We start from the raw sequence: 17,592 nt of genomic DNA on the forward strand, positions 1-17,592 counted from the left end.
TTTGGTAAAACATTTCTTCCGTTTCTGCTATGAGATATTTCTGTTTACGTTTTCACTTGTGTAAAAGTAGTTAAGGAGGCAGCGTTTTGACCCTAACAAAAACAAATTATAAATAGAATGTAAGATAAGGTCTGTGGATTTAAACTTTCATAATGGTTTTTTAATGTTAGTGCTTAAACAGCTGATTATTCACATCTTGAGCCGACAGTGATACAAGTATTGTATCATGTATGTATATAATGTATAGTTTTTTTATATATTTCATATACTCAAAGATAACTATAAAATTATAAAATATCCTAAAGAAAAGGATGGTTTTGTCATTCCTTGATATAGGCCCTATCCTTTTTTTTCCTTAACCATGGCATTAAGCAAAATGTACAAAAGACAAATGGGGAAGATGGGGTTTGGTATATACGCGGTTAGTAGTTACCCACGTGGTTTATCCACTTCACACATTAAGCCCCCCTTACAAAATAATGCTACTTAAACGACCCCAATACTTTTGTCTCCTTCCCGACCTTTCCTTCTGATGTTATGAAAGTTTCAATTCCGCTGTACACCGACTGATTTTACCCAAGAAAAACTTCCCCCATAATGTGGTTAAATTGCTCACGTAGTAACCTCCGAACCCGGTACATAACTGAGCCGGTCCACTTCATCCCAAACCAATTTTGACGTTATCTCATCGAACTCAGGTTCATATTCCTACAACATGTTGGAAGTAAGCTCAATAACCCTAAATCATGTAATAAGTATCACATTCTACATGAACATTTATTATACCTCGAGTTGTCGAACCAACTCTTTAGCGTTTGGTGCAGAGACGATGATTCTACGAGCCATTGGGGATATAAATCCTTCGTCCACGGCCTTGTCGATAAACGTTAACAGCGAGTTGTAGTAACCATCCACGTTAAGAAGACCCACCTGTCAATAATTATTGATCAAAATAATGTTAGAAACCAGATATTTTCAATAGTATATACAAAAGGTTACGACATAGGAAGCTTCCGGTCTCACAATCAGGGTTATGTACTCGTATGTCGTGACAACACACCGTTATCAATATAATTATAACGTTACATGCTCTTAGAATGTGTACAGAAAAGGTTAAGCACGAATAAAGAATCCCAAAAGGAATCTTGCTCCATGTGATTATTACGACGACGTACCATATGCAACCATTTGTATTTTCATTCAGTTAAATTAAACCAGAACATTATAAATATAAGGAACACTTTACACTTATCGTTTTAGAGTAAACTAAGAGAAAAAATATTCTACACGCATATTCCGGTCGTAACTCATTATAATATTGCAAGATCATATCATGTATATATTTTAATAAGTTAATTTTTATTTCCCTGATTACGTACCGGCTTACGGTGGATTCCGAGTTGAGCCCATGTAATGACTTCCAGCAATTCTTCCAACGTACCATATCCACCTAACAATTTACCAAGAAATTGATTCGAAATACTATATAGCTTAAACAAGTTTTCTAATGGAATCAGTTTATATATATATTAAAAATGGATTACAAACCAGGAAGAGCAATGAAGGCGTCGGCTTGTCGAGCCATTTCAGCTTTCCTTTGATGCATATCAGCGACGGCTTTCACTTCTCCGATGGTCTCACCGGTTATCTGCAAAGAATTATACAAAACCTGTTAGTGTTTTATCTTGATTTTATCTTTACGATTCCTGTTGTGAAGTTGATTTACGTAGCGTCTCTACTTCAGTTCGATTCTAGAAAAGTAAAACGCAATCAACACGAGAATTGTTTACCCAGACTTCGTTGCCTATTGTCTGGGGAGAGATCAAAACTCTCAAGCAATCACTAGCTCAGAACCAATACAAAGACTCGGTTTCTTTCTACACAAGTAAACGGATCTCACCGAGTAACAAGCGCAAAGATAACCTCTGAAATACACCACCGGTAATCAGATACTCCTTTGGTTAGATCGCGAGCAGCTCTCCACCGTCTCCGTCGCGATCGTCGCCGAGATAAGTCTCTTTCTCTCTGATTCTGTTTCTCTAGTTTGTTAGCCTCTGTAACAAACTCTCTCTCTTGCTCGAGCTAGATGATAACGATAACATATATCCTCATTAAAGGAAACTGTGTCGTTTCTGCTAATGGGCTCTGAACCTTTTCCTCGTAGGTGTAGCTGATGGGCCTCGACACAGGCCCAAGTTCTAAACCAGCTTGGATGAAACGACAAACACTCACAAACTCCACCTTTGTCGATTCTCCTGTCTGAAGCTCCACCTCTCTCCTGCGATACAAAACCCTAGCCCTAGCTCCTTTCACCTTTGCTGAAAGCTCCACCGAAACCAATCAGTTTCCTGATGATCCATCTCCAGTCTTCTTCTCTTTGACTTAAACCAGTCGAAGACATCAATTTTTCCGCTAGACCTAAATCCCGATCTACCTTCTTCTTCCTTTTCCACATAACCCGGGAAAAACCTTATCCTCCATCTCAACCCTTTCAGATTATTGACAGACACTTTCAAGGAACCAAGCTCCGACCCTTCATACACTCCTCACACGAAGAACCTGAACCTCTTCACCAGACCTTCTGTATACAAGTGTAAGACGCCTTCTTTGCCTTTTTTTTTTATTTCTACTCGTACTTCACCATACGAGTTGAAGTCGATTCGTTTTTAGCTGACCCCAGTTTCTTCTTTCTCTTCGAGGTAACTCAACCGACAAAGCTACCCCGAGCTCCACCTCAACCTATCAGGCGAGGATTTTGGCCAGCTCCAGACACTTCTGGAAAGCCGGACCAGGTAAACACTTAGTCAAGAAATCAGCTGCATTTAGGGTAGTATGCACCTTGATTAGGTTAACAGAACCCTCGTGAACCTTGTCTCGAATGAAATGATACTTAGTATCCATATGCTTCGTTCTGCCATGATGAACTGCATTTTTAGCTAGACATATAGCACTCTGTGCATCACAGTATAGCTTGTAACTCTTAAAATTGAACCCCAATTCACCGCAAATCATCATCAACCATTTACCTTCCTTAGCTGCTTCAGTGAGAGCCATATACTCAGCTTCTGTGGTTGATAACGCAACTACAGACTGCAGTGTGGCTCGCCAACTGATAGTATTCCCTCCAACTTGAAAAAGATAAGCTGAAACTGATCTCCTGCGATCCAAATCTGAGTTGTAATCTGAATCGCTGTAGCCAACAATTTCAAACACTTCTTGCTTAGTGAATGTTAGACAAATATTCAACGCTCCTGTTAGGTACTTGAAAACCCATCTGACTGCATCCCAGTGAGCTCTTCCTGGTTGAGACATGTATCTGCTGATCAGACAAATAGCAAATCCTAAATCAGGTCGAGAACCAATCATTGCATACATTAGGCTTCCAACAGCACTAGCATAAGGAATCTTGTCCATGTAGTTAGCTTCTTCCTTGATCTCTGCATCAGTTAACTTTCTCAATTTATGCTGGGAACTTACTGGTGTAACAACTGGTTTTGCTCCCTGCATATTGAAACTTTTCAGTACTTGTTTCAAATATTTTTCTTGCGAAAGCTTTAGAACCCCATTCTTTCTGTCACGTATGATGTCCATCCCCAAGATACGAGTAGCTCTTCCCAAATCTTTCATTTCAAATTCAGATTTTAAGCTTTCCTTCAACTTCTGAATCTTCTTCATATCTTTTGACGCCACTAGCATATCATCCACGTAGAGCAGTAAGAACACTTTCTCTTCTAATGACTTTCCTTTGAAATAGACACACGGATCATGAATACTCTGAGTGTAGCCCTGTCTCTTCATAAACTCGTCAAACCTTTGATTCCACTGTCTAGGAGACTGTTTCAAACCATACAAAGATTTCTTGAGCAAACACACTTTTGACTCATCTCCTTTCCTGATGAATCCTTCGGGCTGGCTCATGTAGATTTCCTCATCTAGAGTTCCATGTAAAAAAGCTGTCTTTACATCTAGCTGTTCTAATTCCATGTCATAGTTAACAACCACTGACAACAACAGCCGAATCGACACATGCTTTACCACCGGAGAGAAAATTTCGTTGTAATCAATACCCTCAATCTGAGTAAAGCCTTTAGCCACTAAACGAGCTTTGAACCTGGGTGATTCCACTCCTGGAATCCCCTCCTTGTACTTGAATATCCACTTACAACCAACAATTTTCTTCCTTCCTGGTTTATCAACAACCAGCCATGTATTATTCTTAGCCAAAGAATCAATTTCCTCTTGCATAGCTTTTTTCCAATATATCCAGTGCTTACTTCTCATTGCTTCCGTCACAGTCTTGGGTTCTTGTATGTCAACGTCTTTTGCACACATCAATGCATAAGCAACAACATAATCTCCTCCTTCTTCGTACATTGATGGTTTCTTTATGGTTCTTTTAGCTCTATCTCGAGCCAAAACGTAGTCACTTAAGTTCTCTGTAGAAGTTTCCCCTGGCGTATCATCTGTCTCAATCTGTTCCTCTGTTTCAGACTCTGAATTTTCTTCTTCTGACTCTGAACTAGGAGCTTCATTTATTCCTTCTGACAAAGCTCCACCTGAACTAGAATCCTCAAAGGTTTTGTCAAAACTGAAGGAAACTTTCTTTCCCTTCTTTTCTCTTGTAGACTTCTCAAGGCTCTTCTCAACAGAATCTTTAAACACCTTATCTTCATGGAAGATAACATTTCTGCTAATTGTACACTTACCATCCTCGGGTAACCACACTCTGTAGCCTTTTACGCCTTGGGGATATCCTACGAAGTAACCCTTTAAAGCTCTTGGACTCACTTTATCCTGAACCACATGAACATACGCTTCACAACCAAACCTCTTAAGATGATCAAAAGTTACTTTCTTTCCTGACCAAACTTCTTCTGGAATCTTGAAACTCAATGACGATGTTGGAGATCGATTAATCAAATATACTGCTGTCGATGCCGTTTCTGCCCAAAACTGTTTTCCAAACCCTGTCTCAGCTAACATGCTTCGAACCTTGTTCATAATCGTTCTGTTCATTCTCTCTGCTACTCCGTTTTGCTGAGGAGTATAGGAACAAGTGTTGTGACGTTTAATCCCTGAGCTCTTGCACAATCCATCAAAAGCCTTGTTGCAGAATTCCAAACCATTGTCTGTCCTTAGACATTTCACACGCTTACCGGTTTGATTCTCAACAAGTTGCTTCCACTCTTTGAAACTCTGAAATGCTTCATCCTTAGATCTTAGGAAATTAATCCAAACCTTTCTTGAATAGTCATCTATGAATGTTATGAAGTATTTACAGCCCGCAAGACTTTCTTCAACACTTGGTGAGCCCCACAAGTCTGAATGAATGTACTCTAATGGCCCTTTAGACGTGTGCTTTCCTTCCTGAAAACTCTGCTTCTGTGCTTTTCCGAGAACACATTCTTCACAAAAATCAAGGGTATGAACTTCTTTTCCATCAAGGTAGCCACCTTTGACTAACTCATTCATGCATTTTAACCCCATGTGACCCAGCCTTGAATGCCATCTCTTTGTCGTATCAACATCTGGTCTAGCAACTGCAGCAATTCCTTTTTGCACACTTCCATTTAGAAAATACAAACCATCCTTGTATGTCCCTGTGATCACCTGCTTCCCATCTTTAGAGAAAGTAACGTTGAACCCAGCTCCTTCATAACTGCACCCGCTCTTTTCTAACTGTCCAAAAGATATCAGATTTCTACCCATCGTGGGCATATACCGCACATTAGTCAGAATCACTTCTGTCCCGTCTGGATTCACTATCTTTAACTTTCCAATTCCAGCCACTTCACTATGAGTATTGTTCCCCATTAGGACTTTTCCACCATTAACCTCTTTAAAGTCAAACAAAGCTTCTTTATCTGGTGTGATATGAAATGTGCAACCGGAGTCCAGAACCCACTGATCACGAGTATCATGTATACTTGCGGTTAAGATCATAGGTTCCTGTCTCTGAGCAACATTTGCATTTTGCTGTTTGTTCCCTTCCTTTCTCTCCGGGCAGTCCCTCTTGAAATGACCTTCTCTGCCACAGACCCAACACTCTCTTGGTTTAGCTGGTGTCTGTGACCTAGAGCCTTTTCTTGAACCGTTATCTCTGCTCTTACTTCTTCCTCTCCCTTGTTTCTTTCCTTGGTACTTGTCACCTTTTCCTTGAGACGCCATGAGTCCTTCACCAGCTGAAGTTGACTTTCCAACAAGTCCCTTTTCCCTTAACTCAGCTTCCTTTGAGTAAGCGGAAGTAGTAACTTCTTTTAAAGTCAGTGTCTCTCTGCTGTTCCCATACTTCAAGGTGTGAACCAGGGAGTCATATTGAGGCGGTAAGCTTGATAGCACTTGTATAGCTTGATCTTCATCAGGTATGATGATGTTAAGACTTGCCAAGTCATCCACCAATTTTAGAAAACCATCCAAATTTTCTTCAATCGATTTCTGCTCAGACATCTTGAAGCTTGCAAAGCTTTGTTTCAGGTAGATCCTATTTGGCAGGGTCTTGGTTTGATAATCAGCCTCCAGTGCTTTCCAAACCCCCATAGCCGTCTGCTCTTTCATAACTTTCCTCAACACAATATTAGTAAGGCTAGAGCATATTAGATTCCTCACTCTAGTATCCTTCTCTTTAGCTTTGGGATCAGGTTCCTCTTTGGCTTCTAGCTTCAGGTCCTCATCATCTTTCTCCGATGATCCTTCACTTGATTCAGCTTGCAGCACCTTACCGAGTCCCTGTAACTCAAGCTGCATAAGCATCTTGAACTTCCACATCCCAAAATCACCTTTACCATCAAACTTCTCCATCTTGAACTTCGTAACAGACTCCATTTTCAAGATCCGAGCTCGAAACACACAGATCCACTGAAAACACTTAGGATCGACTAACGCCTTAGATCACGATCACTTCGTAATCACCTCCTGCACAATAACCTTGTGCTCTGATACCACTTGTTAGTGTTTTATCTTGATTTTATCTTTACGATTCCTGTTGTGAAGTTGATTTACGTAGCGTCTCTACTACAGTTCGATTCTAGAAAAGTAAAACGCAATCAACACGAGAATTGTTTACCCAGACTTCGTTGCCTATTGTCTGGGGAGAGATCAAAACTCTCAAGCAATCACTAGCTCAGAACCAATACAAAGACTCGGTTTCTTTCTACACAAGTAAACGGATCTCACCGAGTAACAAGCGCAAAGATAACCTCTGAAATACACCACCGGTAATCAGATACTCCTTTGGTTAGATCGCGAGCAGCTCTCCACCGTCTCCGTCGCGATCGTCGCCGAGATAAGTCTCTTTCTCTCTGATTCTGTTTCTCTAGTTTGTTAGCCTCTGTAACAAACTCTCTCTCTTGCTCGAGCTAGATGATAACGATAACATATATCCTCATTAAAGGAAACTGTGTCGTTTCTGCTAATGGGCTCTGAACCTTTTCCTCGTAGGTGTAGCTGATGGGCCTCGACACAGGCCCAAGTTCTAAACCAGCTTGGATGAAACGACAAACACTCACAAAACCATTTAAACGAATATGATTCTCTTTATTATTGCCTTTCTAAAATGTGAACACCGAAAAATATCTTCTATAGCATATTATATTATATGGTCTTTTTATTGTGGATATTATTACATATGATTCTTCTATACTATTATAATATATGGTCTTTTTATTGTGGATATTATGACATACAAATGATGTTAGTTGGTCAAAGAGATGTATCGTGAAGGAAACCAAAAAACGCTCCAAGTCGCAATCATTCCTCTTTTGGTCCTACCACTATTTTTTTTTGTAGATCATTGCAAGGCAATTTCTATCTCAATAATTACTAATTAAATACCAAGTCGAACGAAAAATAAGATATAATTCAGAAGAGCTTTATTTGGTGCATACCTCTCTTGGCATCAAGGTTTTTGGGATGACCCTACAATAGATTAGAGAAGACACAGGTTAATAATGGACCAATCACAAAAACGAAACAGCCCTTCTAAATCTATAATTAATTATGAAACATGAAATTAAGTTTGACCATTTTGGTTATAGATAATTGAAATGGGATTCTCTTATATTAATACCACACACATAAACTAGTTGTAGTATATTTTTAGAACATAATTATGAAAGCAAAAAGAGACAGTTTTGAACAAAGGAAACATGCACAGATCCTCTTTTGTCGTTGTTATGTTTTAACTCTTACTAGGTTCAACCATTATATTGTACTTATAAACCAAATACTAATCTATTGTCAAATTATACGTGACAAATAATAGGTTATTTTAGCAAGTACTAGGCATCATGTAGATAGTCATCATCAACAGTGAAATGTTTAAAACACAATGATGAGTAATGGGGTACTTGGAACTAGCAAATGCATCATATCACATGAATAGAGTAGATATGTATATGTACATACATAGATGTGTGAATGTATGTATACATATAGAGAGAGAAAAAAGAGAGAGAGAGAGAGCAAACCCTAGAACATGCCGACCACCATGATGAACAGCCTGAGAGACGAGACCCATAAGCCCCACGCTGCCACCTCCATATACCAAATCAATCCTTCTTTCCACCTTCAACAACATTCCCACCATCAGTTTTTTTTTTTTTTCCAACTGGATGATTTTAATTAATAAAACGGGCCAAGCCCAGTACAAAGAAAAACACTAAAGCCCAAGACAATTAAACGGGCACACCCAATCCCCAATTGGGCCCAGACCTTCGGCCCAACTTGGAAAACCCTAGTGACCTAAGGCAGATTGCTTCGGCCGCTTTGCTTGGACACGTGTTAACATCCTCGCCGACGAGGGTACACGTGTCCCGAAGCCAACGCGTCACCACCGCTTCCATCGACACCGGAGATCCAAACCAACGGATCCCCCGGCCAACCGGAGCTTCATCGCTCCGACTCTCTTACACCTCAAACTGTCTTTGGGATCTAGTATCGGGAAGGATCAATCGCCGCGGCGAGATCACATCCACCACCATTAACCACATAACACCCAAAGCAAAGTCGTCACATGCATCATCGCCCTTTCCAACGGGGCACTTCACTGTCCTCCGACGAAAACACAAACCGCCGAAACAAAAAAAACCAACCCAGAAAGAAAGAAAACACTAGATCTTAAACTAAACCCTACATACTAGGGGACGAAGCCGGCGACGCAAGGCTGAAGAAGCCTTCACCCCCCGGAGACTAAAACCGATGACGTCGGAACTGAGAAAGCTTCCCCGCCACAGAGACAAAACCGGCGGCGACGGATCTGTGAGAGCCTCCGCCTCCCGGAGATATTACACGACACACTGAGCTTTTTAACTGAAGGAACAAGAGCTCCGGCGGCGGCACGGACGCTCACGCGCCGGCCGACCACCGAGCCCGGTTTGAGATTTACATTCCCACCATCAGTTTCTTTAGTCAATTATTGTTATAATGTCATATGCATTTATTTACGATAACAGAGTTTTCATGATGAAAATGAACACGTGTCGCAAACCCAAACCCACAATCGTCCCCAAAAAGAAGCAACCACATCAAATATCAAACCTCAATTAAGAGAATAGGACTCATCATCATCAATCCTAATTTCAGTGGTCACTATCCTATTAATACTATTATTACTGCCTACAGACGAATCACAAATATTTATTACAACGGGGTTCTAATTATTGTTCTTTTTTTAATATTTTGTGCTGTTGAAGAAGTACACCCCACAACACACGCTTTGTACATAGAGTCATTATTCTTCCAACGAACGATTTTTTTGGCCTCTCGAGGCAGTAAACTGTCATTATTATTTATCTTTCCCGTAAACGAAATCATTGATCATACTTGGAAACTTAAGTTTAGGTTTAGCCGTTTAGGAAAAATCAGAGGTTTGTGTAATGAAAAATGTGAATTACTGAAAAGTAAATAACAGAAAATAAAATAAAAACAGATCATGCAAGAGTGCTGCTCGAGTGACAGACGGATTACAGCTAAGAATAGTAGAAGTTGCTATTTTCCCATCTCTCTTTCATGCCAATAAAAATAAAAATTAACACAAATTCGAACTCAGCAAAAAAAGAAGAAGCATCCACACGTTTGATAGATTCATCATTGTTCGTTGTAACACACAATCAAAACTCATAATTCCCAATGTTTCACAAAATATTCTGTGTTCATATCTCGAATTAGATCTTCATTTTCGAGTTCATCTTTAGTATTATCATAAACTTTTAATCAATCAGCATATTCACAAAAAAATAGTCATGATTTGTTTTATTTGAAACGGCTCTCTACTTGCAAATTACACAACAAGGTCGTAAACAATGTATTGAGTTCAACTGTGAAAATGAAAGTATATGTGTGTGTATAAAACTATGTAAATACAGATATAGGTTTGAGAAGAGAGAACGTACCAGCTCGTTACCCAATTCAATGGCAGCTTCTTGGTAAGAAGGTTTTTTGCCGGAACTGCTTCCACAGAAGACACAGATCCTATTGAATCTTGATTTTGTCTCTTCCATCTCTTCTCTTTTTTTTTCTTTGTTCTCTCTCTCCCTCTCGAGCTTAAAAGTTATTTTTTATGATTATTGTGATGAATGAGACAACACTTTGGAGTTGTGCGAGTATTTATATATGCAGAGGAGAAGGATGAGAATATAAATGCAAATGCGATTTCCATGCCTATCCCCATTTATAAATTATTATTCATCTTTGTTTCAAGTATATTAGTACTATTTAATTTGTAGTTTGAATATTCCATGGAAACGCTAAAACACGGCGAAAATATATTTTTATATCTTATTTAGCAAGCAAGTTAATTATAATAATCTTAATTATTATATAGTTCTTTGGGAAAGTTATTTTATGTCTGTATGCGGCCGTGATCTAAATATGATCTCTAATTTTATTTTATACTATATATTTGTGGAAGGATTAAGATTAGATCTAACACAGGTTGGAAGATCTGTTCAGATTTTGCATCAGACTAGTTCGATAGAACTAGAAGACTCATGGATCAGAATTTTATTCAAACATTTTTTTTTTTTCCGTCAAATTCATTAAGATTGCCATTAACTAGTTACATTGTAGGTCTATGAGTCTATCTCACTAAAAACATATCCGTTGGGCTGTACTGGGTCTGGATAGGATCAGATCCGATCAGTCTAACTAATTCTAAATCTCTACGGCTCTATGCCTCGACTGCAGTTTAAAAAACTAGTCCGATTTTGTTTCGATTTTATTCATTTTCTTACTACTTGGTTTTGGGTGCTATTTTGAAATTCGCATCACTACAATCATCGGTTTGTGAATTTTAAAATATCTAGTTATGTACCATTTGAATATGATACAAAAAAATACTAAGAAGAATGTTTTTGGACTTTTTTCAAAAAAAAAAAAAGAATATTTTTGAACTGAATCACTAATTAAGAAGAATGTTTTTTTTTTAAAAAATAATTAAGAAGAATGTTTCTATCTTTTTCGTCGTCTAATGTTTGTTTAACTTCAATAAAACAATATTTGACTCCAAAGAACTTGTCATTTTTTGATGAAACTAATTTTGATTAAGGAAGTAATCGTCATAATAATATTTGTTTATATAATGAACTAACAGCCTCGAGAGATGTCTCGTGATCACTTGTTTGGTTTCGTTATCAAATTTCCACCCGCTAAAGCAATAGTCCCTCCGCTTATTCACACCTACGATTTAAATACTACTACTAAGTTTATATATGTATTTACAAATGGAACGCATACGACGAATAAGAAAAGAAGGTATTAGATCAACATTATCAAACAAAATTCTAGATAGTTCTGCAAAAATACGATCCATCTTATATGCATAATGGTATAGACCCCTCTAACGTTGGTGAAAATGGTAAAAATGTTTGTTAAACTCAGTATGACTCTCTTCCTTTCATTTTGCTTTGGAGTAAGGGGAAACTATTTGAAATCTGACCAAAGTTTATGAATCAATAGTGAACAATACTTAGGTTTATATATGAATCAAGAAAGAATGGTTTCATTTCATAATAAACACACCTCTGCTAATTAATCTGGCGTCTGTATATTTCTTAAATGTTGAATATATATAACAGCTGTAAGCTGACGCAATCATCCAACAAATTTGGATGACACTTACATTACATTTACATGGCTTCCTTTGACTAAACCTTTCTCTTTGCTTTATGACGATACATATTGAAGTTATATAATATAGATAAACCATATCTTTGGATGTTTTTTAGTCTTAAAATAGATTAAATAGGAGAATAAGAGTTCTTGTTAACTTTCTATCTTAGTTTTTCAAAACTACATTAAGCTAGCTTCCCGATTTAGATATATTCTTGTTATTAATTCTCATTTTTATTTTTAAAAAAACTTTTAAGCATACTGTACAAGACAGAGTCGCAAGACCTCAATCCTCAGACTTCACCTTGCCATCATAACTCGAATCTTAACTTGAAAATATAGTGTAGTTACATTCCTGGATATTTAGTATTAAATACAAAAGGTATGAAAAAACACGTATCTAAGCTTTTATTTCTTCTTTTGCCAGCAACCGCTGGTATCTAAACTGATGGTTTGCATAACTGCCGAATTTATGTTGGATTTAAGATTACGAATAGTGTCAATATTAAAATGTTCACTATTAATAAACACAATCGAAGACCTTCAAAATAATATTATGAAGTCACTTTCGTGAAGATACCACGATGACCAAGAAGATTGTATGAGCTGGAGGAGATGCATATATAAAATTAGAATGAAAACTCATAGCATCTTTGGTCGTCTTGATTTAAATGTTTGTTAAAGAAGAAAGACAATTCATTGCTTTTACTTTTATAACTTAAAAGTTAAGATGCTTCATTCATATCGTTTCTTATCAATATTTCCCTCTTCTTGTATTGTTTTTCTTTTCAAATCATTGACATATATTTGATGGTGATGTAAGCAAATATCATGACGAGTTGTAAGCATCATATTAATCCATCAAAAACAATGTTTAAAACCAAAATACTGGGAATAGCATTATGAATTTTTTTAGAAATGGCGGCCCAGTAATCACCCATCTTGGTCCTTAAAGACCCATTTGTTATGAAACCTCTAAAGCGAGCCATTTGTCAGGATGTGTATTTCAAGAGACCTATCTATCCACCAGCATGTCATAAAGCAATTAAACACGTATTTTGAGGATGAAGTGAAGGATTCCATGCAAGGATTGTAAATGTAACACACAAGACTTCACCAAATTGAATACTGATTAGGAAGGAATAAATTGATCATTATACTCCCATCATCGATGAAAATTGTAATAAGAAAAAAATTGTATGTATTTATGAAATGCATGCAAACTATTATTTTAAAATATCAACCTTTGATTTCATTTGTCTTCATTTGTGAACCTTTACGTCAGTTTACTTTACTCTAATTAACCAAAAAAAAAATTATAGCTTCAAATCATGATGCATTGAGCCGCTCATATGAAGTTGATTGTGGATGTAAAAAACATGGTAAAGTGATTTTTTTTAAAATATCATTAAAGTGATGGGCTTAGTCAAATGATAACTAAAAGCCCATTACTCTACAAACCAAGCCCATTAGATTTATAAATAAAACCCTAATAACATCCTCTCTCTCTCTCTCTCTCTCTCTCTCTCTCTCTCTCACCGTCTAACCGCTTTCGAAGCAACAATGGTTCGTCCTCCGCCGCCGGAGCATTCTCACACCTTTTCGTTTCTCAGCTCTGCACACTTTACGATACCGATCTCTGACTATTACTATCGTTTGTTCTTTTGCTTGATTGAAAAAAACAGCCGCAGGGAGATTACATCGAGCTGCACCAGAAGAGGCATGGACGCCGCCTCGATTACGAAGAGCGCAAGCGCAAGAAGGAGGCGCGTCAAGTTCACAAGCGCTCCAAACAAGCTCAAAACGTTGTCACTTCTTCTCCCTTCTCCAATCTTAGCTTTTCAGCTATTATTCGTTTTGCTTCTTATTGTTGATTCGTGGTGAATTTTGCAGTCTATAGGTATAAAGGGTAAGATGATTGCTAAGAAGAACTACGCTGAGAAAGCTCAAATGAAGAAAACGTAAGTATATAGTTAGCTATTAACTGAATCTTGATTTGTTTGTGCTTTGTTCTGAGATTGATTTTGTGTACATTGGTTTTGTAGATTGAAGATGCATGAGGAGAGTTCATCAAGGCGTAAAGCTGATGAGGATGTTCAGGAAGGAGCTGTTCCTGCTTATCTTCTTGATCGTGAGAACACCTCTCGTGCCAAGGTTTGTCTTTGTTTCAGAGTTGATGATTCTTGGTGAAAAAGCAATGCATGAGACGTGTTTGTGTGTGGGTGTAGGTTCTTAGCAATACTATTAAACAGAAGAGGAAGGAGAAAGCTGGGAAGTGGGAGGTTCCTCTGCCAAAGGTGAAAACTTTGTTAATGGATGTCAATGTTGATTCAGTGGTGTAAATGTTGTAGCTTGGTAGTTAATAGCCATTTCCTATTTTCCAGGTTCGTCCTGTGGCTGAAGATGAGATGTTCAGAGTGATCAGATCCGGGAAGAGGAAAAGTAAGTACTTAGTTTGAGATTCTAAGCTTTGTACTCACTCATCATCATCTTATATACCTAGATTCAATAATTCTAGATTATGTTCAGTATTTTAGCTTAGATTGTCACTTACAAAGTTACAAGTAATGAAATGCTTCCCTTTTTTTTTGTATTAACTGTATAGCAAAACAGTGGAAGAGGATGGTTACAAAAGCTACATTTGTTGGACCTGGTTTCACAAGGAAGCCGCCAAAGTACGAGCGATTCATCCGCCCTTCTGGGCTGCGTTTCACCAAGGCCCACGTCACTCACCCTGAGCTAAGATGCACTTTTTGTCTCGAGATCATTGGGATCAAGAAGAATCCCAACGGTCCTATGTATACGTCCCTTGGTGTCATGACCAGAGGAACAATCATTGAGGTTAGTTCCACCACCAACACCAAGATACATATTGGGTTTTCTCTCACTTGTAACCTATGTGCTAATGGCTTGATTTGGTTTCCAGGTCAATGTGAGTGAGCTTGGTCTTGTTACACCAGCTGGAAAAGTTGTCTGGGGTGAGTGACAGTTTTAGAGAACTTTGTATAAGATCTTAAGCGTGATAGCAGTTTTTTTATACCTCTATTTGTTTTGGCTTACAGGGAAGTACGCTCAGGTGACAAACAATCCTGAGAATGACGGATGTATAAACGCTGTTCTGCTTGTGTAATCAAAATCTCCGGCAAGAATAACGTTGTTTACTTTCTTTTTTAGTTCTCTCCTGAAAACAATTTTGTCTTTGACTCGAGTCTTTTATGTATCTGTGTGGTTTAATACAATTTAAGCAAAGCCTCTTTTCCGTTTCCTTGCCTTGAATGAATCCAAACTTGCGACTCAACAGAGAGAAAAATCAGAAATCACCAAATCACAACATAAAGATACATACGAGTTACACAATGTGGTTGGTTAAGCAATGTCTGCCAATGGAGGGTCAACTACATGGAACATCTCTACAGAGAGCCTTCTTGTGCGGCCCTCTACCTCTCATACCGATATCAGTAGCGTACCTACTCGCACAGTACACACCAACACCTGTTGCTGCCATTTATAATCGAAACAGCTTGACCGCTCTGTCCTGTTCAAGAACCAGAGCGGTGTTGTAATATATCGCAGTTGTTCCTGGAAGTGTCGTAGCTCCTAATCAAAACCGTTTTGAACTGGGGTGCTTGGCCCGGTTGACAAATATGTCACTTACGACAGTTGGGCCGGTGTTGTTGATATGTATAATGGGCTTCTAGTTATATTTGCAATTAGCATTTTGGCATATTATACTGTGTGTTCTCTTTATTTAATGAGATTTTTTTTTTGTCAACAATGAGATCTGGTTTTAACCTTTAAGAGAACTTTCAAGTTTGCTACAAAAAGAAGAAGATAACTTTCAAGAATTTAAAAAGACAAAGATGATTATTTGTTTATCCTACTTTATATTTTTTCTACCATTAGTTTTTCTTTGTCAACATATTTTTGCATTATAAAGACACTTTTTGAGTTAACTAGCATTCTTATTGCACAAAACAAAAAGCATTCTTTTTGCTTTTAAGAATGCTGATGTGATGTTTAGAATAATGATATAAACTTAATACATTTTGAATATATAGTCAAAATTAAACAAAGATCTAATGTATATAACTAAATTCTTTTTAGCTAACCTCTCCGAGGAACGTTTTTATTGCAGATATGTAACTAAAATAAGGCTCTAATGATAATAATATTCTATCCACTGAGACGACTATTCTGTAGTATATATAAACACACATAGATATGTTTGTTAAATTCATGGTCGTCTTCATTAAATAACCCAAAATCAGTTTCAGCGCTTTGGCCTTTAATCTCAACAGTCTCTCCATTTTCAAACAGACTCTTCACATTCTCGAGAAAATATCATTTTCCCAGATTCAGTGCCTACTTTTCTCGGAAAATGGAGTCTGTTATCAGTTGGTGATGTACATTGAGCAAAGACGAGCTAGAGATTTGTGTTTAGAAGCTCGCAAATAATGAATCCGTCGACTTCTCCCGGCGTGAAACGCCGTCGAGGACTCTCGACGCCGTCGCTGTGCTGCGGAGGATCCACGGCGGCTGAGTTTTGCGGTGGCACGACGGCGGATTTCGCCGCCTTATGTTGCTGCGGTCCTTGCAGCGTCGTCAGCCTCGTCGTCCTCGCCGTATACAAGATCCCTCGCGGACTCTTCCGCCGTGTGCGGCGGAGACGAGGGCTGGCGAAGAGAGGAAACGGAGATTCAAAGCTGAGCAAAGTCGGGAGCTCGAAGTTCGCTGTTCATCCGGTAGAGAGCAGAGAGGAGGAAGATCTCGATAAGCTAGCGATGGAGCTGAAGGAGGAAGAAGAAGGAGAAGACGAGGAGGTGGTTGCGTTAGAGAAGGAGATGTGGAGCAGATTCTACAGTGGTGGTTTCTGGCGAAGCCTTTCGCAAGTTGAAACGGCGTCGTCTCCCAAAACCGATTAGAGAATCAGATTCTTAGTGTAAGACAGTGTGAAATGTATATGCTCTTGTTCATATAGTTTTTTCAATAAATACTACATAATCAAGTTTAGATGTCTCAGAGGAACCATATGTTAATTATGTTTAGGAGCAACCTCAATGGAAAGTTTCTCATTTGAAGATTCTTATTAAAAATTATTTTTATTTTAATTTGATAAAAAGAACTGATTAGTTTTAATTCTAATAAAATTCTGAAAAATATAATTTTAAACCTTTATCTTAACTTCTCTCCTACTTTTTTTCTTAATTTATTTTTTAATTTTAATTATTAGATGTTCATTTAGAACCCTCTGTTGGAAGTGATCTTGCTAGTAGATCACATATGTGAAGATCTACTCCAACAACACTTTATGACCTTTTGAGATATGAGGTACAAACTTATAGTAGAATATTGTAGTCAAATTAATCGGTCCTTAAAAGCTATGTGAAAAACAGTATTATATGGTATAATAATCACAATGCGTAAAGCAATTATATATAGATTCATGAACTTACATTACATATTGCAATGTAGTTGTGTGCATATATC

At 38.0% G+C, this 17,592-nt stretch overlaps 3 protein-coding genes across 6 annotated transcripts; 2 read left to right on the forward strand and 1 right to left on the reverse strand.

Moving 5' to 3' along the window:
- Positions 1-237: 237 nt before the first annotated feature.
- Positions 238-11,878, reverse strand: LOC103850617 (cytokinin riboside 5'-monophosphate phosphoribohydrolase LOG7). Of its 4 annotated transcripts, XM_009127394.2 has the most exons (7): positions 10,389-11,811; positions 8,466-8,563; positions 7,884-7,914; positions 1,549-1,648; positions 1,380-1,450; positions 787-930; positions 238-708 (listed from the first exon to the last, which is right to left on the reverse strand). In XM_009127394.2, exons 1-7 carry the CDS (start codon positions 10,494-10,496, stop codon positions 613-615), a joined length of 648 nt encoding a protein of 215 aa, XP_009125642.1. In that variant the 5' UTR covers positions 10,497-11,811; the 3' UTR covers positions 238-612. The 4 variants fall into 4 exon arrangements, with proteins under 4 accessions (XP_009125642.1, XP_033141938.1, XP_033141937.1 ...); XM_033286047.1 differs by lacking the exons at positions 7,884-7,914; positions 8,466-8,563 and having other exon boundaries at positions 10,389-11,816; XM_033286046.1 differs by lacking the exons at positions 238-708; positions 787-930; positions 1,380-1,450; positions 1,549-1,648; positions 8,466-8,563 and adding an exon at positions 2,446-7,769 and having other exon boundaries at positions 10,389-11,878.
- A 1,704-nt stretch (positions 11,879-13,582) lies between these two features.
- LOC103850618 (ribosome biogenesis protein NSA2 homolog) lies at positions 13,583-15,370 on the forward strand. Its single transcript, XM_009127395.2, has 9 exons — positions 13,583-13,671; positions 13,791-13,910; positions 13,999-14,066; positions 14,151-14,259; positions 14,334-14,402; positions 14,490-14,547; positions 14,711-14,946; positions 15,032-15,083; positions 15,168-15,370. The coding sequence occupies exons 1-9, from the start codon at positions 13,669-13,671 to the stop codon at positions 15,233-15,235; spliced, it is 783 nt and encodes a 260-aa protein (XP_009125643.1). The 5' UTR covers positions 13,583-13,668; the 3' UTR covers positions 15,236-15,370.
- A 222-nt stretch (positions 15,371-15,592) lies between these two features.
- On the forward strand, positions 15,593-17,185 carry LOC103850619. The gene has a single exon (XM_009127396.3). The coding sequence runs from the start codon at positions 16,560-16,562 to the stop codon at positions 17,025-17,027; it is 468 nt and encodes a 155-aa protein (XP_009125644.1). The 5' UTR covers positions 15,593-16,559; the 3' UTR covers positions 17,028-17,185.
- Positions 17,186-17,592: the final 407 nt, after the last annotated feature.

The sequence above is a fragment of the Brassica rapa genome, chromosome A02 (genome assembly GCF_000309985.2).
Source record: "Brassica rapa cultivar Chiifu-401-42 chromosome A02, CAAS_Brap_v3.01, whole genome shotgun sequence".
Taxonomy (NCBI): domain Eukaryota; kingdom Viridiplantae; phylum Streptophyta; class Magnoliopsida; order Brassicales; family Brassicaceae; genus Brassica; species Brassica rapa.

What these genes read in the sequence shown, in the direction of transcription:
- LOC103850619 (XM_009127396.3), top strand. Translation starts at nt 16,560, where the DNA reads ATGAATCCGTCGACTTCTCCCGGCGTGAAACGCCGTCGAGGACTCTCG.
- LOC103850617 (XM_033286046.1), bottom strand. Translation starts at nt 6,822, where the DNA reads ATGGAGTCTGTTACGAAGTTCAAGATGGAGAAGTTTGATGGTAAAGGT.
- LOC103850618 (XM_009127395.2), top strand. An exon ending in GCTCCAAACAAGCTCAAAAC is followed by an intron (nt 13,911 to 13,998) that starts GTTGTCACTTCT and finishes TGAATTTTGCAG; the next exon opens with TCTATAGGTATAAAGGGTAA. An exon ending in AGAACACCTCTCGTGCCAAG is followed by an intron (nt 14,260 to 14,333) that starts GTTTGTCTTTGT and finishes GTGTGGGTGTAG; the next exon opens with GTTCTTAGCAATACTATTAA.